Below are 26,613 nucleotides of genomic sequence, written 5' to 3' on the forward strand. Positions count from 1 at the left end.
GGGAATTCCTAATTCCCTTGTAAATTATAAATCATTTGTGACTTAATATACAAGTGAAATACAAGTAAAAAATTTTAATTGCAATACACAAATACCTCCCTAAACTTGCTCTATGCCTGATAAATGTCATTCTCTAATAAACAAATTCAAAGTTATAAATCTAAACAATGACTAGACTAGCCAAATATTTCATTGGATCATTTTAAATTCTACATTAAAACTACTAAGAGGTAATATTCATATTAGAAATAAAGTATATTTTATATATTCCTACTTCAAAAGTTTAGGACAATGTCAACAAAATCAACAAGAATTTCTTGCTATTAAAAAACAAGGAACTAAAACGTCTACGACAAATACAAAAGTTCATGTGCCAAATTAATTTTGAATTATAAATTTTTAATGAGTTGAAATTTAATCACAAGAAATGTAATAAATCTGCAAATTTTATATTTTTCTGATGCTTTTAAGACATGTAAATAATAATACTTACATGATCACAATGTCAATTTTTCATCAGGGTAAAGCCATAATAAGAAATAGGAGAAAACTATAAATAAGAAACAGATATTGAAATGACAGACAGAAAAGAAAGACTTAATGTGAAAGATGAAATTATAAAAAAAAATGTATACAAGTAACACCCAGGAAGGAAGATGTCATCACAAATTAAAACAATTAAAAATTATATCTCACTTATATGTTGTTATACTTTCTCACCTATATGTTATTAGTGGATGAAGTGGAATAAATTCTGCTGGTCCAAATTCTATAGAACAACCAAATGTTTTCAAAGTTAGCAATTCACCCAAACAGGTCAAGAGAATCAAGGAGCCACGTTTTAATACGCAGGCCAGAAAAAGGCTATCATGAGTCCAGCTAATATCACCCACCCAGTAGGACCTAGAAAAAGAAAAGTACAACAGATTTGCAAAACTCTTCATAATAAAATATAGGTTGCATTGTAATGATGTCTTCTAAATTCCAAAGGCAGAAATTTAATGGGGTTGGAATGGTAAATAGTGTATAGTTAGTTATAACTATAGTACAGATTCTACATATTTTATTTATTGGGGAACATTTATATTCAAAAAACCTCTCTTCCATAACATTCTACCAAACACATCCATTTGGATAACAAAACTTTTAAAATACAAATACCTATTTGAAGAATAAATTTGGGCACTCATACATGATTGTAAATTGCATTAGTCAAGATTAGTAGCTTACATCAATAGTGTAGGGATCACTAATAATTCTAGAAATGTGTTCAGTAACATCTTTAAAACTGTTAACTCTGCCATGACATCCTCATCTTTTATGAGATTTCCTCCCTATCAGGAAAATTTCATCACAACTAGTTGGTACCACCTCTTCTTCAGGTTCATTTACAGATAGCATACTTTTTTTTCCCCATTCCCCCAAAGGAATGATCAATTCCCTGGCTGGGGAATCCTAAATCATATAATACTTAATTGAGAACACTAGCATTCAAGGAATGAGAATTCTGATTATGAAGAAGGAGGGAAAGTGGGAGGAAATGGTCTAGAGAAAGAGGAGTAGACAAACTTTGTCTTCCTTTCAGTTTTGCCTAAAGACAAGGTAGGGAAGGAGGGAGGAGAGAGGGAGTGAAATAAGCATTTATATAGCACCTCTTATGTGTTTGGCATTTGGCAAAGCACTTCATAAATATTCTCTTATTTAATCTCAAAACAATATGCTAATATTATCCCCATTTTACAGTTAAGGAAACTGAAGCAGACTAAGGTTAAGTGGACTTGCCCAGTGTTACTAAGTATTTGAACAAATGTGAACTGAGATCTTCCTGACTCCTGGCCCAGCATCTATCATCTGTGCACCACCTATCTCTAAAGCAGATTTTTTCAAATTTTTTCAACTTGCAACCCCTTTCCCACCAAGGAATTTTTATGCAACCCAGTCCCAAATATGAGCCACAGTATTTCTGGTAGCATTTGTGCATGCACAGTGCAAAGGGCATATGTTGTATGGTCAGAACCAAGACTGCAGTGAAGCTGTGCAGTGCAACACAGACAAGTGCTACCAGAAATACCCTGGCTACACATTTGATTTTGAACTAATTTTTGATCACTGTGTTCAGAAACCTTTTATTGTTACCAAATTTGTTGTGACTCCCATATTCAATTACATAACTCCACATAGACTTTATTATCCAGAACTTCTAGAATTTAATTCCCCACAAATGACAATAGATATAAAGCAGACCCCTGTCATTTGAAAAATTCCAAGAACTCTAAAATTAAAACTTTTGTAAAAGAAAACTTATTCTGGTATTCTTTAAAAGTGATCTTACCTAATAAGTCTGGATGGAACCACAGGATTCTTATTGCTACAACCTTTAAGACTACCACAGAGAGCAACAAAATTCAGTATGTTTACAAATAATATTTGTGTGGCCTAGAAAACAAACACAAATACAAAAAAAAAAAAATTAACTGAGGCTTATTTTGTAACCTGCAAAAATATTTACTAATGAATTTTTATTTTAGATCAAAATACTAAAAAGAATACTTATGTTAAAATACCTAACTCAAAAAAAATACTAGAAACAAAGTGTACAGAAATTAGGTAGATAATATAGCAGGATATAGTGAAACAAAATTTTAGCACCTGATCAAGTTTTATCAGTTCATAAAACTAGTTATAGCTTTTGATCTTGAAATCCCATTACCAGAAATAATACAAATGGTAAACTTTGTGGAATTAAATGAAATCATGAAATTTACATGGAGGAAAAAAGTAGGAAAACTAGATAAAAAGTACATCTGAGAGAGACTTAACCATCACTGACTTTAAAAGAGAAAGGAGCTATTATGAAAAGTATCTGATACTAAGTAAAAAATAAAGACTAGCATGCCCTCTTATTGAAAAACTAAATGACTAACCAAAAGCTGCCAATAACTCAAGAAATTCTGTCAGAAAAACTGAATAATAATGTGGAGAAAAAAAAAATTAGACCCGCACCTCATACCATAAACTCCAGCTAGATAAATACCAGTTTAATTTTTTAAAAAACAAAAATTTTATTATGTAGCTACAAATGTGGAAAATGTGTTTTTATCACTCAAATAAATAAAAGAAATAATTATGGATGAAGCTAATAACTTTTTTCAAATTGTTCAATAAAGAACAGAACAAGAAAAACAAACTAAGAAAAGCCACATGATATGGGAAATTTTTCTCAGCAAGCATAATGTAAAAAGCTTCATATCCAGAATTTGTAAGCTATTGCTATAAGTCTAAATGAAGAGTCATTCAAAAAAGAATAAAAAAATAAAAACTTGCAAATGTTCAAACTCATGAGTGTTGGTCTTTTTCCTGTTTTATATATAACTCTTTGTGACCCATTTGGGGTTTCTTGGCAAATACACTGGAGTGGTTGACCATTTTTATCTCCAGTTCATTTTAGAGATGAGGAACTGAAGCAAACAGCATGATTTGCCCAGAGTCACACAGTTAGAAAGAATCTGAGATTGAATTTGAACTCAGGAAAATGAGTCTTCCTGAGGATTCCAAGCCCAGTGTTAGTGGTCAAGCCTATGACACCCTTCTCAAAATGTTTATAAATGCAGAGAAGAAAAGGAAAATAACGAGAATTATAAAGGAAATCAACTATACTGAAATGACATTAAAATTAAAAACAAAAAAACAAATCTCCAGCCTCTAGGTTAAAAATTCTTGTTTTACAGTTACCTGGACACCTGAGGCTGACCTGGGGGTTTAAGCACAAACTGAGATATGATGTGAGACACAATGGAAAAAGTCCTGGCTCTCCAGCTGAGGACCTGAATCTCCACCTTTTCTTTGACACTTACCATCTGCATGATCTGGGAAAGCCAAATTACCCCCTATGATCTTAGTTTCCTCCGTTTTACAATAAAGCAGACAGCCCCCTACAACTCTTAATCGGACCATGGCACAGACTTTTAGGACTTCCCACTTATTCAAGGATCCACTCTAACCCAATCCCCAATTAAGGGGTCTCTAGGCAGGTAGGACAACCCCAGAGGGTTGGTATCTGCTTCCATAAAAAGGGCTTCGGGGCTCAAAAGGAGGAGTCCTGGAACATTTGTGGTTGTGATTCCATCCTTCAATCGTGTCCGGCTTTATAGGACCTTATGGGCTTTTGCCCGTGGAACTGAGGCAAAGAAGGGTTAGATGATTTGCCCAGGATCACACAGCTCCTGGGTGTCTGTGGCTGGATGTAACTCAGATGCTCCTGACTCCAGGCCCAGCACTCTATCCACTGCACCACCTAGCTGGCCCACATCAGACTACAGCTGTAAATAGAATTACCTAAGCAGATGCTTGAGAACCATAAATACTTTTTATTCTAGAGATTCACTTTTAAGGCAATAAAATATATTTAATCAAGGGAAATTCTAAAATGACTTCAAGTCGGGCTTTTACAGATTCCACTATGCTAGAGAGATTAGTTTTACTGACCTTTGGATCTTTTTGATTAAGAGTTACAGCCAGGGTAAGGCCATCCCTTGAAAATGCTGTAATTAGGGCTCCTCTTGATTTCACTGATTCACACTTAGGAATCAAGGTGCATAGAAAACATTCTTGATGTGCCCAATGGACCTGGTATGACAATGAACTGAAAAAATTAAAATGATGAAATTATAACAAATTCATCATATGCTACTAATTTTAAAAAGTAATTAAAATTTAACATAGTTGAAACAACAAATATATACATATACTGTTTTCTACCTTTAAAGACAATCTTCAAGATACCTCAAAATTTTCATCTGGGGTACAACAGGACAACCATCAGTTAAATAAGAGCAACCTAATTGTTTTATTAATAGTTCAAAACTTCCTGATCTGATGTCCCTAGATATCCTGGGATATTCAAGGTTGAGGGAATGGCAATGAAATATTGGTTCTGCTATTTACAGCACATGTTAACTTGGGAGAAAATCAATTCACACATCTCTGTCTCAGTTCCATCATTTGTAAAATACTTAATAATATCTGCATTACTTACATTACAATGTTATTTTAAGGATAGTACTTGGTAAAACTTAAAGTGCTAAGTGAGCTAATATTATTCTATTGTACTTATACAATGGTTAAAGATTTTGATAGAAAAATGTTTAAAAATTCATGTGTATAAATAATTCATATTTCTTTTTAACTTCCAATTTTTAACTTTTTCTAAATTGTGTGTCCCTACAGATCAATATAAATCAAGTTTCCACCATGTTATGATTAAAAACTTTGCCAGCTCTAAGAAAATAAGCACTATAAAAAAGGCAAAGATTTAATGGGCCCCCAACTGTTTTTTTGGTAAGGCAACCAGGATTAAGCAACTTGTTCAGGATCACACAGCTAGTAAGTAACAAATGTGTGACGTCAAATTTGAATTCCAAGTTCAGTACTCTTATTCACTGACTCTTCTTGATGCCTCTATGGGCCTCCAGTTTTTTTTCCCTTTTTTTAATAAAACTTTATTTTCAAAACATATGCATAGATAATTTTCAATATTCACCCTTGCAAAACCTTGTGTTCCAATTTTTTTCCTCCCTCCTTTCCCCCAACCCTTTCTCAGATGACAAGTAAACCAATAAATGCTAAACATGTGCAATTCCTCTATACATATTTCCACAATTATCATGCTGCACACAAAAAAACCAGAAAAAAGGAAAAGGAATGAGGAAGGAAAAAGGAAAAAAGGATGAAAATGAGAAAGAAAACTAAATGCAAACAAACAACAATAAAAAAGTGAAAATATTGTGTTCTGATCCACACTCAGTTCCCATAGTCCTCTCTCTGGGTGTAGATGGCTCTCTCTATCACAAGACCATTGGAACTATGGGACCCAAATTTTTAAATATCAACCTCAAGGAAATAAAACTCTTTTTTTTTTCTTATCCTGAAAAACTGAGGGAAGGGTCCATGGATATTTATCTATTTAACTTAAAAGAGGGTTCAGGACGAATCCAATCATTCTGGAGAGTAGTTTGGAACTATGCTCAAAAAGTTATCAAACTGTGCATACCCTTTGATCCAGCAGTGTTACTACTGGGCTTATATTCCCAAAGAGATCTTAAAGGGAAAGGGACCTGGATGTGCACGAATGTTTGTGGCAGCCCTTTTTGTAGTGGCTAGAAACTGGAAACTGAGTCGATGCCCATCAGTTGGAGAATGGCTGAATAAATTGTGGTATATGAATGTTATGGAATATTACTGTTCTGTAAGAAATAACCAGTAGGAGGATTTCAGAAAGGCCTGGAGAGACTTACACGAACTGATGATGAGTGAAATGAGCAGGACCAGGAGATCATTATATACTTCAACAACAATACTATATGATGACCAGTTCTGATGGACCTGGTCATCCTCAGCAATGAGATCAACCAAATCATTTCCAATGGAGCAGTAATGAACTGAACTAGCTACGCCCAGAGAAAGAACTCTGGGAGATGACTAAAAACCATTACATTGAATTCCCAATCCCTATATTTTTGCCTGCCTGCATTTTTGATTTCCTTCACAAGCTAATTGTACAATATTTCAGAGTCTGATTCTTTTTGTACAGCAAAATAACGGTTTGGTCATGTATACTTATTGTGTATCTAATTTATATTTTAATATATTTAACATCTACTGGTCATCCTGCCATCTGGGGGGAGGGGGTGGGGGGGTAAGAGGTGAAAAATTGGAACAAGAGGTTTGGCAATTGTTAATGCTGTAAAGTTACCCATACATATAACCTGTAAATAAAAGGCTATTAAATAAATTTAAAAAAAAAAAAAGAGGGTTCAGGTTTTGTTCATTTTTTAAAAGAAAAGTTCATTCTCACCTACTAGATGTCCATGGATATTTATCTATTTAACTTAAAAATAGGGTTCAGGTTTTGTTTATTTTTTAAAAGAAAAGTTAATTCTCACCTACTAGATTGAGATACATTTTCATGCCACTGAAGTGCCAAAAATGTTAACATCAAATATTCTCCAGAATAAAAAGTAAATGAACACAAGCAGCAATCACCAAGCAACTGTAAAGAAAAAAAAAACACCCTGATTTTACTTTATACAAAGATTAAATAAGTTAATATTATATTGTAAAATCACTTGAAATACAAAAGTAAAATACTTCTGACATCCAACCTGGCAGAATTTTAAAAATCATATCCTTTATATGTATATATATACATATATACATGTTATATATATATATATATATATATATATATATAACATATATAAGTACATGTTAAATACTATATATATATATACATATATATATATATATATATAGTATTTAACATGTACTTTATCATACTTAACATGTATGGGTCAACTTGCCATCTAGGGGAGGAGGGAGAGGGAAGAAGGGGAAAAGTTGGAACAGAAGGTTTTGCAAGGGTCAATGCTGAAAAATTACCCACGCAGATATCTTGTAAATAAAAAGCTATAATAAAAAAATATATATATATAGCCTTTGACTCAATGATCCCACTATTAAAATACAGTCTAAGAACATTCTAAAAGAAAAGATTAATTATGATAATATTTATTGTTACATTTCTTATAACAACAAAAACCTAGAAACAACTCACTATCCAACAGTAAAAAAAAAATGACAGGCCACAGTTGGATCAGTTATTGAAAAAAAAATTATAATATAATTAAGAATGACAAGTATAAGACATACAAATAAAAATGGAAAAACTTTTTAAATAATGGAAAGAAATTAAAGAAATAATGGAAAACAAAAAAAGCAGAATGAGGACAAGGGGATCAGAGATATGGAATACTACACATAATGTCAAACTTTTTTGATATACTGATTAGTTTTGCACAAATTTTTTTTTCTTTATTTTTAAATTCTTTGACAAAAGGGATGGCTCTCTAGAAGAGAGGTACATTAGGAAAATATTAAAAAGTGAGCAAGATTTTATTTTTTGAAAAAAGCATTAGCACACAGTTATTATTAAAAAAAACTCTAAGTTAGGAGGGAGGCCTTAGAATTCAAACAACCCAATTAAAAAATAGTGTGTTTCAAATGAAATGCAAGTTACTTCTTAACAGTCTTAATCCCACTAATTCCATATTGCTGTATATGCTATTGAAAGTAATATCAGAAAAAAAAATCTATTACAAGTCTAAACCATTTTCTTACAATATTTAAAGAAGTGTGGATAGGAAATGTTGAAATTTTTTCATGTGACTAATGAGTTAATCCTAAAATTACTATTCAAATATCCAGATGAAATTCTATACATCTTGTTAAAATAGATCAACTTTTTTCCTATTTCCAATCACATAATATCTACCTAATTTCAAATTTACCTCATTTCTTATAAAAACAGCATCTACTACAGCTTCTTTATCTTCAGGAGAAGGCAAAACAAATGATTTTTCAGGTTGGATTTGTGACCACTGACCCAACAGTGAAGAGTTTTTTGAATATATAATATTCTCAGACTCTAAACATTCCCACAACAAGATGCATCCAAAAGGTGTGGTAAGCAGAACTCTTTTTCCATCTCCTGATACATACATGTACAATCTCAGAGAAGACTCTGGGGAGAAAAAAATAATTATACATCAGAAAACCAAACTTTCCAGCTCTATAAAATATATTTTTTCAATGTACCAATTTTTCTGCCCTACCAATCAGAAATTCCTAATACACTAACTTTATAAATTAAAAAAACACAAACACAAACTGTGCAAAATTATATTTGTGGAAATACATATAGAAGAATATAGAAGAAAAAAATTTGGAACACAAGGTTTTTGCAAGGGTGAATGTTGAAAACTATCCCTGCATATATTTTGAAAATAAAAAAACTTTAATTAAATATATATATAATAAAATTAAAAATTTTAAAAAGCATGTGCTAAGGAACAAAACAGTATTAATAAGGATTAATTTATATTGGGTACAAAAATGTTAGGTGTGTCAGAGACAGGTGTCACCAAAAACAATGAAAGATTTCAATTAGGATTGTAAAAAGAGTTATTCAAGCTTATTCCCTTCTATTTTTCAGTAATTGCAAACAGACAATTAAGAGATTCCTACCTAAGACTGTTGTTATTAGTTTCTTAGACTCTTCAGTTGCAGATACAGTTTTCAAGCAGTCGTGATCTTTATTCCAAAGAAAAATTTCACCAGTGTTAAGTACCCCAGCTAGCCAAGCATCTGTTTTCAAAAAGAAAAAGATTCCTTCTTAACTTACTGTTATTAAAATACTTGAAAATGTTCCACCATTCATTTCAATTACAAATTACTACAAATTGAAATCTATTTGTCTGTGGGATCTTATTAGTATAGAGAATTTTAGCAAGAAAACTCTAGATTAGCACCTACTGCAATTTAAATTGTTAAAGGATTGTCTGAGCAATTGCAATAGAATTGGGATGCAAAGTGTCATCCTTATCCAGAGAGAGAACTATGGAGACTGAATGTGGATTGAAACATATTATGTTCTTTTTTTTTTTTGGTTGGTTGGTTTTTTTCTCATGTTTTTTTCCCTTTTGGTCTGATTTTTCTTGTGCAACATGACAAATATGGAAATATGTTTTAAAATATTTTACATATATAACCTATGTAAAATCACTTGCTATCTTGAGGAGGGGAGAGATAAGGAAGGCAGGGAGAAAAAAATTGAAACACAAATTCTTACAGAAATGAATAGTGAAAACTATCTTTACATGTATTTGGAAAAATAAAATACTATTGAGGAAAAAAAAAAGAATTATCTGGGAAACTTAGAAATTAAGTGCTCTTACACAGCCTGTAAGTGTCAGAAGCAGGGCTTGAAATTAGGTCTTGCTGGCTTAAGACCAATTCTCTTTCCATGCAACTATTACCTCCAAAATCTACTTAAAATCAGTTTTTAAAAATAACAGTAATAAATACTTAACCATTATTGGAAGTTGTTAAAATGACAACATTTTTCAGCAAAAGCTGTAGACGAGGAATTTTCTTCTTTGTCTTTCCAGATGGCAAATTAATTTCATTTATATACTTATCATCCAAAAGGAAAATAGCTTCTTTTTCCTATTGAAGAAGAAACATTGGAGACATTGAGATGCCAAGCAGAATTGTTCCTTCACTTATTCAAACTAGAGTAGCACCAATAAAAAGGGGGAACAAGAAAGCCAGAAGATGAAATCCATTTCACATTTTAATCAGAAATCATATAATGGACATTCAGCAATAAGTGAACATTATTTAAGAATTTTCCATTTTTCTAAGTATCTTCGCCATGTACGTACTCCCTAAGTTTTCCATTAACTTATTTGCTCTCTAATAGTTACTTTTAAAATTTCATGCAGTTTGGAGTTTTAATCACAAAGGGGCCTTCTGTATGACTATACTATGTTGCTAAAATCTCCATAATACTTTTCTAGGTATGAAAAGTCCTTGACCTGTATTATCTCATTTGAGCCTCACAAAAATGCTATGTAATAGGTAATATTTTCATACTTTCGAGATGAGGGAACTGAGCCTTAGAGAGGTCAGAGGATATGAATAGGGCCATACAGCTTCGCTAAGTGTCAAAGGCAAGATTCCTCCCTAATTCTCCAAGTATAATATTCTATTCACTTTGCCAGAGGTTCTTAAGCTCTTTTGGGTCATAGACTTTTTTGGCAACCCAGTGATGCCGATGTATCCTTTCTAAGAATAATTCTTTTAAACAAATGAAGTGCTAAATTTCAGTTAGAGGTTAGTGAAAAATAAAGAGGCAATTTTTTTCCCCCAATCTTGGCATTTTGGATATCTAAGAAATACAGATTAAGAACTCCTGTAGGCATATTCTATTAATTCTTTGCTAGAGAAGGAAATGGCAGAGACTGCAATATCTTTGCCAAGGAAATCCCAAATGGAAACATGAAGAGCCAGACACAACTGAACAACCGTAAGTCACCAGTCAGTCACATCAGATTTATTCAGAATTATGTAACCATTACGGAAAAAGTTTTGTACAAGATTCAAATGGAAATGAGCTTTCCTTTAAATGGTAAGATCCTTCAGATAACTTTCCTTTATTCATTATATTGGGCTGATTGAATAAGGGCTATTACAGTGAAATCCATGATCATTCAAAAGATACATACAGTTGTATGGATGAAAAATGGTTGTTGTTCAGACCATAATACGTAGTTGGATGTCTGGCCTATCAAATTAGTACTTTAGTATGTCTATCTAAGAGAAACACTGCCAGTGGGCAATGAAGTAAGTTCACAATTAAATAATAGAGAAAATATGCACAAGAAAATATGCATGCTTTTACTAATTCAAAGTTGCTCCTTGGGATAAGGAACTATCATTTTTAACACAAAGGTCTTCCCATCAATTCTGTATGGCTAAGAATTACACAGTCTCTGTGGAATCAAACTTGTAAATGATTCAAAGTACAATCAGTGAAAGTAATCTGCATAAAACACCCACAAGACTGTGGGTGACTGTGACTGAACCACAAACAGACATAGGGACACCATAAAGGAAATACATTATCAGAAAAGTAAGTGAACTGATCAGATGGCAAGAGCAAGTGGGACATCCCAACTGTTCCACTAAAACTGACAAAATTAGAAAGAGCAAATGAAGCCTCCCAGGATATTAGGTAGATGTTTTGTAGCAGATCTTTGGAAGAACTTGAACATGACTTACACAGACTCAGAAGGCAAGTGTAAGCAATCTATATAGTCGTAAGCAATACTACACTGATGAAATCACAGATACACTTAAGTATTAAAGAAGTATCTTATCTGAGTGATATCTTTAGATAGAAGAAGCAGAGAAGCTGTTGAATTTCACAAACCCACCATGAGGAAGAATGGAAGCATTGAGATCTGATCTGGCTCCCATCCCTACTTGTCCTACCTTTGGAAGATTTCCCTCTTCAGATTTACACTACCCTAGTTTCAAATAATACAAAAAAGTTAAACTGATAGTAAAATATATTTTTCCAATAAATTCTTGTTGAAGAAATAATTTCCCTAAAATAAAAGATCTTTACATAATTTTTTAAAATCACACTTATTTAGGGGAGGTTTCATGGGATAATGGGGAAAAAACACAGTCCTTGGATGGCATTAAAGCACTTGCTTTGAATGCTGGCTATGTCAGCTGTCAGCTTTGTGACCTTGAGCAGACAAATCATCCTTCGGCTTCAACTACCTCATCTATAAAATAAGATTGGACTAGAGGATCAACTAAAACTAAAACTATACATGTTTGTGTGTGTATAGATAGATTCAATAAACATAAAACATTTAATAAATACACATACATTTATATGAATGAAAAGAAATACCTACCTGTCCTAGCCAGGAAATTCGAGGCCAAGGTTTTTTCTGCTTGATACTTGTGGATAATAAAACTTCTAGTTTAACCTCCATGTTATCAAGAGCATCAATGAGTAAAATAATTAGGAATAAGTTACAGCATGCCTTAATGAATGACAAGGGGGGGAAAAACAACAAATAAATTATGCTTTTTAATGATTAATTTCATAGATACATATAAGTTATTCAATATTTTAGAAGTAGACTCCTTTTTAATCAACCCATCTTGACACATAATTTGTTCCTCTACCCATCCTCTACCATCCTCCAGAAAAAAACCCCACTAGTTTTCTGAAAAGAGTGAAACATAACAGTTCCAAAACAGAGATACTGTTCAAGCCTGTTTCAAAGTCATCACTTTCTTAAAAGATTATTCAATAGCAATTTCTATGTTTTATATTTTCATCTACAGAGCATATAACTTATTTTTTCAATTGTACAAAAACTTCTTATTTTGATGACTACCTCCTAGCAAACTAAACAAAAGTATAAAATCATAAGCACAATTAATTAAACCCCAAAAAAGTGACCTAACAAAGTATTCCTTTTTTTGGCTACAGAGATCTGCTGATTTTTAGTCAAAGGAAAACACAATGTTTTTCATAAGAAAACAAAAAATATCTTTCTAACTTACTTTATAATATCAACTACACATAATTCTTAAGATATTTATGCCACTGATATTAATAAGTTTCCCAATCACAACAAAATTCATTCATTTCAGTGAGGAAAAAAATTAGGCACCAGTATCCCAAAAATAAACTTTATGATGAAAAAAATTAGAGCAAGATACAATGGATAAAATCTTAAGGCTGTGTACCAATACTACAAGAAAACTTTATTTAAACTATCAAATGCAATTTTCAATGAATAATCCAGGAACATAGGTGGCTTGTGCCATAAACAATTCTAAGATCCAATCTGTATTGGATTCACAGAGTGAAACACAATCATCTGGTATGTTTTACTTAATGTTATACCTAATACTTAACAGGCAGCATTCTTAGATAACAAAATACCTAATTTGGACGTTGGATATGGCCTGCTAATTTGGATTAAGTGATGCTTTTTCATCTAGAAAGTATGACCCATTTCCATGTCACTTCACAGAGAACGCTAACATTACTGGAAACCTATATTAATCCAAGCAAAAGAGTAAAAGTAGGGAATAAGTAATAAAGGGAAATGAAAAGAGAGAGATTGAGCCATTTCTTCAGTCAGAAATCTCTAACAGAAATACAGGTTACCCTACTCTTCAAGGACCAAGAGGGCCCACAAATATTTAATAAGCCAAGCACAGATGCATATAAAGAAAGACAAAAATAAAAAATAAAAACACACACACAAACCCAGACATTGTAGCCAAGCAGCACATATTCTAATGGAAGAGACAACATGTAAACTAGATACATTAGAAATTTGTACACAGAGTAGAGAGAAGGGAGGGCATCAACATGCTGGAAGGATGGAGGGGGGGAGGTTCTTACTGAAGGTGGGGGGGGGGGGGGGGGGGGTGGGGGGGGGGGGGGGGGGGGGGGGGGGGGGGGGGGGGGGGGGGGGGGGGGGGGGGGGGGGGGGGGGGGGGGGGGGCGGGATGGTAATAGGGGAGGGGCTACTAATGTGAAACATTCTCCTGGCAGACAGGGCATGGGGCCCCACCGAATAAGACGCGGATACTGAGATGTAGCCGGTATGCTGAATTCTTTGCTTGACAATTCTTTGTTACAAGGGAGAAGAGACGAGGTAAATTAACCAATGAAAAATGCAGCGAGACAGCGACAGAGAGTGAAAACTGTTTGTTTGTTTATTTGTTACAATCCTGCTCAATTAAACAAACCTTAAAAAAAAAAAAAAAAGGAAATGTAACCATGTTAATATGCAGTCCTTGTGTTTCTTTGCTGACAATTTCATAATAAAATAGACAATACAAAGTAAGTACAATGTTTAATTAAAGGAGCAGAGGCCCGGAGGAAGGGGGCGGGAGGAAGGGTGAGAGAGGGCTGGAGGAGGAATAACAAAGAAAAAGGAAAGGAAGGAGGGGAAACCGCTTGCTAGGTACCAGGCACAGGGCTAAGCGCTGTATGAATGAGGCGCAAACATTATTTCCCCGGACCCTGGCAACAACCCGCAGAGGCCGGCGCCCGATCCCCGTCTCCCAGAAAAGGAATCAGGCGGGGGGGACAGTCAGGGATCTGCCCAAGGTCACCCAACTAAAAAGTGTCCGAGGAGGGATTTGAGCCCGGGCTCGCAGAGCCCAGAGCCGGCGCTCAGGCCCCGCGGGCGGAGCGGATGAAAGGCCGGGCGGGGGAAGGAGGGAGGGAAGACACGGGGACGGGGAGAGCGCCAGGCTCCGGGGAAGGGGACCGAGCTGGACGGGCCCGGCGGGAGAGACTTACCGGGGCGCGCCCCGGAGGCGCAGGTCCGGATGGAGGCCCGGGAGCCTCGGTGCGGGCGCCGGGGCAGGGAGGCTGAGCGGCGGCGGGTCCGGGCTTCTCCTCCCCGGGCCCACCTGCCCGCTTCCCGCTTCGGCCCCGCCTCGGGCCTTGCACAGCCCCTGCACCGCGGCAGCCGCCTCCCTGCAGCAGCCGAGCCCCAGCCGCTGCGCATGCTCACAACGTCCCGAAGGAAGGGGTCCTCCCTCCCTCGCCCCCTCCTGGTCTCACCGTCCTTCTTCCTTTCTATCCTCCTCCCTCTCTCCCATCCTCCTCCCTGCTGTCCTCCTCCCTTTCTCATTTTACTGCACCCTTCCCTCCCCTCCCTCCTTTCCATCCTTCTCCCAGTATTCCATCCTCCTCCCTCATTCCTTCCATGCTCCCCCTCCCGCTCCCATCATCCCCCCTCCTCTTTCCTTCTTCCCTCCCTCCCTCCCTCCGCATCATCCTCCCAACACTTACTCTTCCATCTCCCACTTCCTCTCTCACACATCTCCTTCCTTCCTCCCATAAACCTCAACCTTCTCTTCTCCCTCACCCGTTATCATCACGTAATCAGCCCATTTTCCCTGTCCTTATACAATTGTCAGATAACATCTATTAGTTCTGTTCTTTAGTTGTGTTGCAGTCTGCTCATACCTACCGTGTGACTCTCTGGTGTTTTCTCTGTAATATTCATTTTCACTTCATTGGAGGCAGCAATTTTCTTTTTCTCTGATGCATAAAAACTGTAGAATGTTAAAAAAAAAAATTTTTTTTTAAAGATACATCTTTGCTCTTATGGAAAACTTGGAGTTACAAAGAAGGGAAAGGGACCCACATATGCAAAATGTTTGTGGTGGCCAGAAACTGGAAACTGGATGCCCATCAGTTGGAGACTGGCTGAATAAATGATGGTATATGAATGTTATGGAATATTCTTGTTCGGTAAGAAATGACCAACAGGATGATTTCAGAAAGGCCTGGAGAGACTTACACGAACTGATGCTGAGTGAAATGAGCAGAACCAGGAGAGAGGAGAAAAAGAAGAGGAGGAGGAGGAAGAGGAAAAGGAGGGGAAAAAAAAGAATGACTGGAAGAGAGGAGAAGGAAGTATACCAATGCTTCTTGAGGATAGCACTAAGAAGAAGACCTGGAAGAGGAAAGAAAGGAGGGAATCCAAGAGAAATTGAGAGAATGGAAGAAAGCAAAGGAGAAGATTAGAGAGGATGAAGGGAAAAAGAAATGTCTAGAACTGGGGAAGATAGGAACCAAGATGGATAACCATACACTTCAACAACAAAAATATATGATGATCAATTCTGATGGACATGGTTTTGCTTCAACAATGAGATGAACCAAATCAGTTCCAACTGTACAGTAATGAAGAGAATCAGCTACACCCAGAGAGAGAACTATGGGAAATGAGTGTGGACCATAACATAGCATTTCCATTCTTTCTGTTGTTGTTTGCTTGTATTTTTGTTTTCCCTCTCAGGGTTTTTTTTTTTTTAACTTTCTTTCTAGATCCTATTTTTCTTGTTAAGCAAGATAACTGCATAAATATGTATACATATATTGTATTTAACATATACTTTAACATATTTAACATGTATTGGAAGGAAGAGGTAGGGGGAAGGAGGGGAAAAGCTGAAACAAAAGGTTTTGCAAGGGTCAATGTTGAAAAATTACCCATGCATGTTTTATAAACAAAAAGCTATAATTAAAAAAAAAAAAAAAAGAAAAGAAAACTTGGAGTCAGTAAAGGATCTTAAAAGTTTCCCAAAAGCAAAATTTTTCTCTCCCCTCACTTCTCCCTTTATCCATCCTTCTCTATCCTCTTTGTGACCTAGGAAAGGCCAAATATCTCTTCCTTAAAAAAAATAAAATAAAATAGGGGCCAGCTAGGTGCATTTAGGGTTAGAGCACCAGTCCTGAAGTCAGGAGGACCTGAGTTCAAATATGGTCTCAGACACTTAACACTGCCTAGCTGTGTGACCTTGGGCAAGTCATTGAACCCCAATTGCCTCAGCAAAAAAAAAAAAAATAGAAAGAAAGAAAATTGTTTCCCTGTTATAATTCTCCCTCTCTTAATTGATTTTTAAAATCCTTTTTGAGCTATTTGATGACCTGAGATCAATTCAAATTTTTGAATCTTTGGATATAGTTTTGATTTTGTGGTTTTCTGAGTTTTTATTTTGATCTTCCCAGTCACTATAGCAACTTTCTTTAAAAAGTATCTGTTTTTGTTGCTTGCTTATTTTCCTAGCCTATTTCTTGACTTTTAATTTTATATTAAAATTGGGTGATGTTTCTGGTATAGAAATGATACTATCTCAAACTTCAGGTTTTTGTGCAGCTGTTTTTAGAGCTAGTTCTGGGGATGTGTGAGCTTTCAGTTCTTCCAAGTAGCATAATCCAAGGAGAGGTGTATTTACCACTCTCCTGGTCTATGAGCAGGGTCCCCACTCCATTGTGGCTGCAAACTCTAGTATACTAGTGCTCCTCCTCACTCTAGAACTGTATTCCAGTCCCAAATATAGGAATTGCAAGAGTGTCCTTACTCCAGTGTTAGCAAAGGAACCCATATAGTCTCCTTCTTCCCAATAATCTCACTTCCTCAAGCCTCTGTGGGCTGAAACCTCTAGAAGCAGCATCTCTTGCTGTTGCTGATGATGATGATAATGATGATGATCCAGACACCTCAAGGCCTGCTCCTGGTTTGCTGGAGCACTCCCTGCATTGGTGTGGATTGCCTTTCTGTGTGACAAATCTTTCCTGCTGAATTTCTATGTTGTCCATGGATAGAAATTTGTTTCACACTGTCCTTTGTGGGTTCTGTCACTCCAGAATGTTATTTAAAGTTGTTTGGAGAATTTGTGAGATCTCATGAAAGTCCCTGTCTTTTCTCTGCCATTTTTCAATTAGGAGAATTTTTTAAAATAACAATTCACACTTTAGAATTTTATCATACATAAATGGCCAAAGGATATGGGCAAGTCTCAGACGAAGAAATTGAAATTATTTTTAGCTATATGAAAAGATGCTCCAAGTCATTATTAATCAGAGAAATGCAAATTAAGACAACTCTGAGATACCACTACACACCTCTCAGATTGGCTAGAATGACAGGAAAAGATAACGCGGAATGTTGGAGGGGATGTGGGAAAACAGGGACACTAATACATTGTTGGTGGGATTGTGAATACATCCAGCCATTCTGGAGAGCAGTTTAGAACTATGCTCAAAAAGTTATCAAACTGTGCAATCCTTTGATTAACACACCCAGTGTTACTACTGGGCTTATATTCCAAAGAGATACTAAAGAAGGGAAAGGGGCCTGTATGTGCCAAAATGTTTGTGGCAGCCCTGTTTGTAGTGGCCAGAAACTGGAAACTGAGTGGATGCCCATCAATTGGAGAATTGCTGAATAAATTGTGGTATATGAATATTATGGAATATTATTGTTGTGTAAGAAATGACCAGCAAGATGATTTCAGCAAGGCCTGGAGAGATTTACATGAACTGATGCTGAGTAAAATGAGCAGGACCAGGAGATGATTATATACTTCAACAACAATACTATATGATGATCAATTCTGATGGATGTGGCCATCTCCAGCAATGAGATGAACCAAATCAGTTCCAGTTGTTCAATAATAAAGAGAACCAGCTACACCCAGTGAAAGAATTCTGGGAAATGAATGTGAACCACTACATAGCATTTCCACTCCCTCTGTTTTTGTCTGCTTGCATTTTTTTATTTCCTTTACAAGTTAATGGTACACTATTTCAAAGTCCGATTCTTCTTGTCCAGCAAAATAATTGTATGGATATGTATACATATATTGTATTTAACATATACTTAAACATATTTAACATGTATGGGTCTACCTGCTATCTAGGGGAGCGGTAAGAAGGGGAAAAATTGGAACAAAAGGTTTTGCAGTTGTCAATGCTGAAAAATTACCCATGCATATATCTTGTAAATAAAAAGCTATAATAAAAAAAGAATTTTATCATGCGTCCAAAACCCAAAAAAAAAATTCATGATCTACTTAGTCATCTCATAGTGCAGTTTATGCACCAATAGTCTTTGCTAAAAATGTAATAGGAAAGAAATTATATGAAAACTTGATAATAGTCTTCAAATTAAATCAATAAGCACTATGATTCTTGATGACTTCATTAAGAGGTAGAAAAAGGTTAGGATAAGGAGGAATATATGGAAAAGCATGATACAAGAAGGAATCAGGCATTGGCCTTTCAGATTACAAAGATTTATTTATCTGTATAATGATCTTTCTTTGTGAAAAGAATTGTTATATACTGGCTATAGTAAGCACTAATAATGTCATAAAGAACAAAATAGATTAAATTTTAATTAGAAAGATTTGTTAATAATGTGGAAGTTATCCTTGGTCAATTATCTATATATAGTCAGCCCTCGACTTCTCAAAGATAGAATTAGAATATTTTTTAAAAGTAGAAGAAAAAGATAAGGAATACAGTTGAAACAGTTTAACCCCCCAAAAAAATTAAACAAGTAATTGAAGATAACAAATGGGCAATGGAAATAGAAATGACATTAAACTGACTTTACTCATCTTATCCAGAATTTTAATTAATTAACTGACACAAGAGAAAAACCTAAAAAGTAAAGAAAGCACCTTAGGCAGCAAACATCTGATTTACTTATTACACAGGGAACGATGGCTGTCAAAGACACAAGTTTAAAATATAAACTTTGTAAAATCTTATAAAGGATAATCTATAATGATAAAAGGATAAACATGATCAGCTCAAAAAGGAAAGAGAGACAGTGAAGAGTAAAATCAGTTTAATGAAAGCTTGGCAAGATATTCAGTAAGCAAAGTCATCCCAAGGGCATTCAAGGATGAAAACTGAAAGACTATAAGTAAAAAGGAAAATGAAAAGGAGTTTAAGAAATCATTATAATGGGGCATCTAGGTGGCACAATGGATAAAGCACCAGCCCTAAAGTCAAGAGAATCAGAGTTCAAGTCTGGTCTCAGACACTTAACACTCTGGGCAAGTCACTTAACCTCAATTGTCTCAGCAAAAAAATAAGAAAGAAAGAAAGAAATCATTATAACAAATAGTTCTCTTGTTCAACAATTATGTAAACACATAAAAATTTAAAAATTACAATTCCAGATTACAGTATCTTATAGAAAAGGTAGGAATAGCATGAAAGGAAGCAAAAATGATTTTTAAAAGGCAATAAAACTCAACCAAATTTGTTTATAAGGGACTTCTATTGGAGGAGACACAGTTGCAAAAATTATTGCAGAATATCTGAAGGAGAGAATGATATGAAAGATAGGCATGGTAGGGAGAATCTCAGATCTTTTTAACTCTGAATAAAGTCAAGAGAACATAAATAAATACCATTCTATGTGCCTGCTATCCCATTCATACAAAATATTCTATCTTCCCTACTACTACCTCCTTTTTCTTGTCCCCCTTTTTCTTTTTCCTATAGGGTAAGATAGAATTCCATATCTAAGTGTGTGTTATTTTCTCTCAAGCCAAATCCAGTGAGAGTAAGGTTCAAGTAATTCTTACATACATGCTTTCTTCTTTTTTAGATTTTTTTTAACTTTTTAAACTTTTCAATGGTATTTTATTTTTCCAATTATATATAAAGAAAATTGTCAACATTCATTTTTGTAACATTTTGAATTCCTAATTTTTTCTCCCTCCATTCTTTACCTCCCCCTCCCCAAGATAGCATGTAATATGATTAGATTATACATGTATAATCATTTTAAACATATTTCCATATTAGTCATGTTGTAAAAGAAAAGTCAGAACAAAAGGGGAAAACCAAAGGAAAAGAAGCAAACAAAAAATGGTGAAAATAATATACTTTGATCTGCATTCAGTCTTCATAATTCTCTGTCTGGATGCAGATGGCATTTTTCATCCCAAGTCTATTAGAATTGTCTTGGGTTATAGTATTGCTAAGAAGAGCTATATCTATCAGAGTTGATCATCACATAATCTTATCATTACCACATACAATGTTCTCCTGGTGTTGCTTAGTTCACTCAGAATCAGTTCATATAAGTTTTTTCAAACTTTTCTGAAATCAGCCTGCTTATCATTTCATATAGAACAATGATATTCCATTACATTCATGTACCATAACTAATTTAGCCATTTTCCAATTGATAGGCATTCACTCAATTTCCAATTCCTTACCACCACAAAAGGAGTTGCTTCAAACTTTTTTTTTTCATTTTTATGCCCTCTTTTTTTTATTAAAGATTTTTATTTTCAAAACATATGCATGGATAATTTTTCAACACTGATCTTTACAAAACCTTGTATTCCAAATTTTTCCCCCTTTCCCCTCCACCCCCACTCCTAGATGGTAAGTAATCCAATATATGTTAAACATGTAAAAAATATATATTAAATCCAATGTATGTATACATATTTACACAATTATTGTGCTGCACAAGGAAAATCAGATCAAAAAGGAAAAAAAGAGAAAGAAAACAAAATGCAAACAAAGAACAAAAAGAGTGAAAATCTGAAATCATTCTGCTGATCATTTCTTATAGAATAATAATATTCCATAACATTCATATACATATGGCATTACAAAAAGGGCTGCTATAAACATTTTTACATATGTGAGTCTTTTTCTCTTTTTTTATGATTTTATGCATAGTTTGACAGCCCTTTAGGCATCGTTCCAAATTGTTCTCCAGAGTGGTTAAATCAGTTCACAATTCCATCAACAAAGGATTAGTGCCCCAGTTTTCCCATATCTCTTCCAACATTTATTATCTTTTCCTGTCATCTTAACCAATCTGACAGGTGTGTAGTGATACCTCAAAGGTGTCTTAATTTGTATTTCTCTGATCAATAGTGATTTAAAGCATTTTTCATATTACTTGAAATGGTTTTAATTTCTTCATCTAAAAATTGTTCACATCATTTGACCATCTATCAGTTGGAGAATGGCTTATATTATGAACTTGAGTCAATTTTCCATGTATTTTAGAAATGAGGCTTTTATCAGAACCCTTGGGTATAAAAATTTCTTCCCTGTTTTCTATTTCACTTCTAATCTTGTATGCATTGGTTTTGTTTGTGCAAAATCTTTTTAATTTAATATAATCAAAATTATTCATTTTGTATCCAATAATGTGCTCTAGTTCTTCTTTGGCCACAAATTCCTTCCTTCTCCACAGATCTGAGAGTTAAACTATCACTATCCTTTCTTCTTCTAATTTGCTACAAACATTTTTGCACATAGGAATGTTTTTCCCTGTTTTATTATTTCTTTGAGATACAAACATAGTAGTGACACTGCTAGATCAAAAGATATGCACAGTTATATAGCCATTTGGGCATAGTTCCAAATAGCTCTCTAGAATGTATGGATCAGTTCATAATCCCACCAACAATGCATTAGTGTCCCCATTTTCCCACATCCTCTTCCACATTTATCATTATTTTTTCCTGTCATCTTAGCCAATCTGATAGGTATGAATTAGTATCTCAGAGTTATTTTAATTTGGATTTCTCTAATCAATAATGATTTAGAACATTTTTCATATGACTAGAAATGATTTTAATTTCTTCATCTGAAAATTGTCTTTTTTATCAGAACAGATCTTTGACCTTTTGTCAACTAGGGAATAACTTGTATTCTTATAAATTTGATTCAGTTATCTATATATTTTAGAAATGAGGCCTTTCTCAAAAACACTGACTATAAAAATTGTTTCCCAGCTTTCTACTTCCCCTCTGATCTTGAACGTCTTGGGTTTTGTTTGTGCAAAACATTTATTTTAATATCATTAAAACTGTCCATTTTGTATTTCATAATGGTCTCTAGTTTTTGTTTTGTTATAAATTTCACCCTTCTTCAAAGATCTGACAGGCATACTATTCCTTGTTCTCCAAATTTGCTTATAGTATCACCCTTTATGTCTAAATCATGAACTCATTTTAACCTTTTCTTAAGGAGATGTTGGTCAAGTTTCTGCTATATTATTTTGCAGTTTTCCCAGCAACTTATATCAAATACTCAGTTCTTATCTAAGAAGTTGGAGTCTTTAGGGTTATCAAACAGTATATCACTGTAGTCATTGACTATTGTATCTTGTGTACCTAGTTCAGGGGTGGCAAACCTTTTTTTTTTTTTTTATCAACGGTCATTTGGATATTTACAACATCTTTTGTGGGCCATACAAAATTATCAACTTATAGAACTCAAATAGTGAAATTGTGCCTAGTTTTTCACCTCAGTTTCACCTGCAGTTACCTTGCCCATGAGCTAGACATTACCCACCTCTGACCTAATCTATTCTACTAATCCACCACTCTATTTCTTAGCCAGGGCCAAATGGTTTTGATGATTGCCATTTTATAATATTGTGTTAGGTCTGGTATGGGTAGGCCATCTTTCTTCGCATTTTTTTCATCAATTTCCTTGATATTCTTGACCTTTTCTTTCACATGAATTTGATTGTCATTTTTTTCTAGCTCTAAAAAGTAATTTTTGTCTGATTGGTATGACATTGAATATTTAAATTGCCCCCCTCTGTTATGGGCCAGAACTCTGAACTTGAAACAAGGTGTTAAGTCAGTGGAATTGATAAAGACAATGGTAGTTCAGTACATATACTTAGTACTTACTATAGTTTCTACAAGATTCACACACCTATATGCCTCCAGGTGGTTTTCCTGTCTCCCCCAAAGAAACCAAAACACATTCAGAATGACCTCAAGAAAACTGGCCTGGCCATCTCCAGCAATGAGACAAACTAAATCAGCTCCAAAAGAGCAGTAGTGAATTGAACCAGCTACATCCAGCGAAAGAACTCTGGGAGATGACTATGAACCATTACATAGAATTCCCAATCCCTCTATTTATGTCCACCTGCATTTTTTATTTCCTTCACAGGCTAATTGTACACTATTTCAAATTCCGATTCTTTTTGTACAGCAAAATAACTGTTTGGACATGTATACTTATATTGTATTTAATTTATACTTTAACATATTCAACACGAATTGGTCAACCTGCCATCTTGAGGAGGGGATGGGGGGGAAGAAGGAGAAAAATTGGAACAAAAGTTTTGGTAATTGTCAATGCTATAAAATTACCCATGCATATAACTTGTAAATAAAAAGCTATAATAATAAAAAGAAAAAAAGAAAAGAAAAGAAAGCTGGCTTGGGCCCCAGGCAAGGAGACAATAAAGGATTTGGACTTTAACCCCTGACTACTCGTGTGGTGATTACTGAACTGAAAAGAAGGCTGCCCAGAGGCCCCAAGAAACCAAATCAAGGAGCACATTATACCCTTCCTTCTTTCTCTTCACTGTACTAGGTCTTTTGCTCCTCTTCATATGATACAGTTTACTCCAGTCTGCCTTTCAATTCTTCTTCTTCTAGTGTAATTCTCTTTTTTACCACTTAATTTGTTTTATATCAAAGTCAATGTATACCCTCACCTTCTATGTCTTTCTAATTGTTCTACCCAAGATATCATTCTTAAAGAGTTACAACTAACATTTTTCTATCTAGGGATGAAAATAGTTTAATTTTATTGAATAACATGTTTTTTCTTTCCATTATCTTTTTATGCTGCTATTGAGACTAGTATTTGAAAATTAAATTTTCTATTCAGCTCTGGTCTTTTCATCAGGAATGTGAAAAGTCCCCTATTTCATTAAATATCCATTTTTTTCTCCTAAAAGATTATGCTAACTTTTACTAGATAGTTGATTTGTGGTTATAGTCCAGCTATTTTGTCTTTTGGAATATCATCTTCCAAGAGCTCTAATTCTTTAACATAGAGGCTGCTAAATACTGTGCAAATCTGACTGTAACTCTTGGATATTTGAATTGTTTCCTTCTGTCTGCTTGCAGCCTTTTCTCCTTTACCTGAGACTTCAGGAATTTAGCTATAACATTCCTGGAAGTTTTCATTTTGGAATCTCTTTTAGAAGATGGTCAGTGAATTCTTACTATTTTATTGTCTGGTTCCAGGATATCATGCCACTTGTTTGTTTTTTAATAATTTCTTGAAAGATATTGTCCAGGTTTCTTTTTTTATATCATGGCTTTCAGATAGTCCAATAATTCTTAAATTATCTTTCTTCAATCTATTTCCAGGTCAGTTGTTTTCTCAATAAGCTATTTTACACTTCTAATTTTTCATCGTTTTCATTTTGTCTGATTGATTCTTAATGTCTCATAGGGTCATTAGTTTCCATTTGTCCTAGATTCATTAGCATTAGCATTCACATGCCCTAGAGTCATTAACTTCTATTTGAACAATTCTAATTTTTAAGGAATAATTTTCTTCAATCATCTTCTCTACTTCCTTTTCCATTTTTCCAGTTCTGCTTTTTAAGAATTGTTTTGTTCAGTGGATTTCTGTACCTCCTTTTCCATTTGACTACTTGTTAGGATTCTTACAAAGTGCTAAGACAGTAGAATTGATAGAGACAATAATTACCTAATTTAGCATGGTTCAGTATGATCCTACAAGGAGAAGTTATGGGTCAGAACTTGAAACAAGGTACTAAGTGGAATTGAGGAGATAATGGTTAAATCTAATTTAGCATTGATTTAATCCTACAACAAATAATGGTTTCCTAGTGATTTAACGATTGGTGTATACTCAGTGTACAGAATATAAGCAAGAAACTCCCAGGGCCAGACACAGAAGTCCACTAGAAGCTCTGAGCCTCAGCCAGGATTCAGTTGAGTTGATTCACAAGGCAGAGAAGGCAGCTTAAGCTCTCCAAACCAAGGAGAGAGATAGGCCTCTATTAAAGCTAACCGGGCCCAAGGAAGGAGACAAAACTTGGAAAAAGAAAATAAAGGATTTGAACTTTAACTCCTGGCTGCATTTGGGGTGATTACACTGAGCTGAAACGAAGGCTGCCTCCAGAAGCCCTCCAAGAAACCTGCTCCCAGAGAACAATATATTTTAGAGAAGAACATTATAACTACTTTTAAAGAAGTTTTCTTTTTCCAATCTGTTGACTCATTTTTTCATGATTCTCTTGTATAACTTTCATTTCTTTCCCCAATTTTTCTTCTCTCTAGACAATTTGGTTTTTAGAATCCTTTTTGACCTCTTCCAGGAGGACTTTTTGGGACTGAGATGAATTCATATTTTTCTTTGAGACTTTGCATATAGGATTTTTGACATTATCTTTTTCTGAGTTTGCTTTTTGATTTTCCCTGTCACCATAGTAGTTTTCAATAGTCAGGGTTTTTTTGGTTTTTGCTCATTTTCCAGCCTATTGTTTGACTTTTAAAATAGAGCTTTGGCCTTGGAGTAGAGGGAGCACTTCCCAAGCTTTTTGCACAGGGGGATGGAATAGAAGCCTGGTCACTGGCTGTCTGAGCTGGAACCTCTGGGGCCCCACTACAGTATATACTAGAGTAGCTTAGATTAGTCTAGCCAATTGCACAGAGGCCTCCGGGCCTGCCAGGTCTGGCCACTAATCTGTTGTGTTGGGTCTAGAGACTCATCGAGGCTTGCTGTGTCACTAGTCCCTACTGAGCTAGACCATGGAGCCTCAATTATCGATCTGTGCTAAAGCTAGAGTCCTCCTTCTGGCTTCCCTGGATACCATTTGCACTGGATTGCCTTTTTATCCAAAGGACATATACATTTCCTGCAGTCTTTCTAAATTACCTTAGGCTGGAAAATTGTTTCACCATATGTTTTTGTAGGTTTTGTAGCTGCAGAATTCATTATGAGGCTTCATTTAAAGTTGTTTTGGGGGAAACTGGGGAGAACTCAAGCAATTTTTTGCCTTTTATGTTTGCAAAATT

At 34.9% G+C, this 26,613-nt stretch overlaps 1 protein-coding gene across 2 annotated transcripts in view; it reads right to left on the reverse strand.

Annotated features, from left to right (window-relative positions):
- CPLANE1 (ciliogenesis and planar polarity effector 1) overlaps positions 1–15,023 on the reverse strand; it is a 115,868-nt gene extending 100,845 nt beyond the window's left edge. Inside the window, exons 1-9 of one of the 2 annotated variants that reach the window (XM_031964220.1) lie at positions 14,753–15,023; positions 12,330–12,461; positions 9,927–10,062; positions 9,082–9,201; positions 8,346–8,578; positions 6,942–7,048; positions 4,486–4,642; positions 2,333–2,436; positions 721–903 (exon numbers count right to left, since the gene is read on the reverse strand). In XM_031964220.1, coding sequence (XP_031820080.1) covers positions 721–903; positions 2,333–2,436; positions 4,486–4,642; positions 6,942–7,048; positions 8,346–8,578; positions 9,082–9,201; positions 9,927–10,062; positions 12,330–12,410 — 1,121 coding nt within the window. In that variant the 5' untranslated portion in view covers positions 12,411–12,461; positions 14,753–15,023. Of the gene's footprint in view, positions 1–720; positions 904–2,332; positions 2,437–4,485; positions 4,643–6,941; positions 7,049–8,345; positions 8,579–9,081; positions 9,202–9,926; positions 10,063–12,329; positions 12,462–14,752 lie in introns of those variants that run through there. The other variant, XM_031964228.1, reaches the window with a different exon arrangement.
- Positions 15,024–26,613: the final 11,590 nt, after the last annotated feature.

This window comes from Sarcophilus harrisii, chromosome 1 (assembly GCF_902635505.1).
Source record: "Sarcophilus harrisii chromosome 1, mSarHar1.11, whole genome shotgun sequence".
NCBI lineage: Eukaryota > Metazoa > Chordata > Mammalia > Dasyuromorphia > Dasyuridae > Sarcophilus > Sarcophilus harrisii.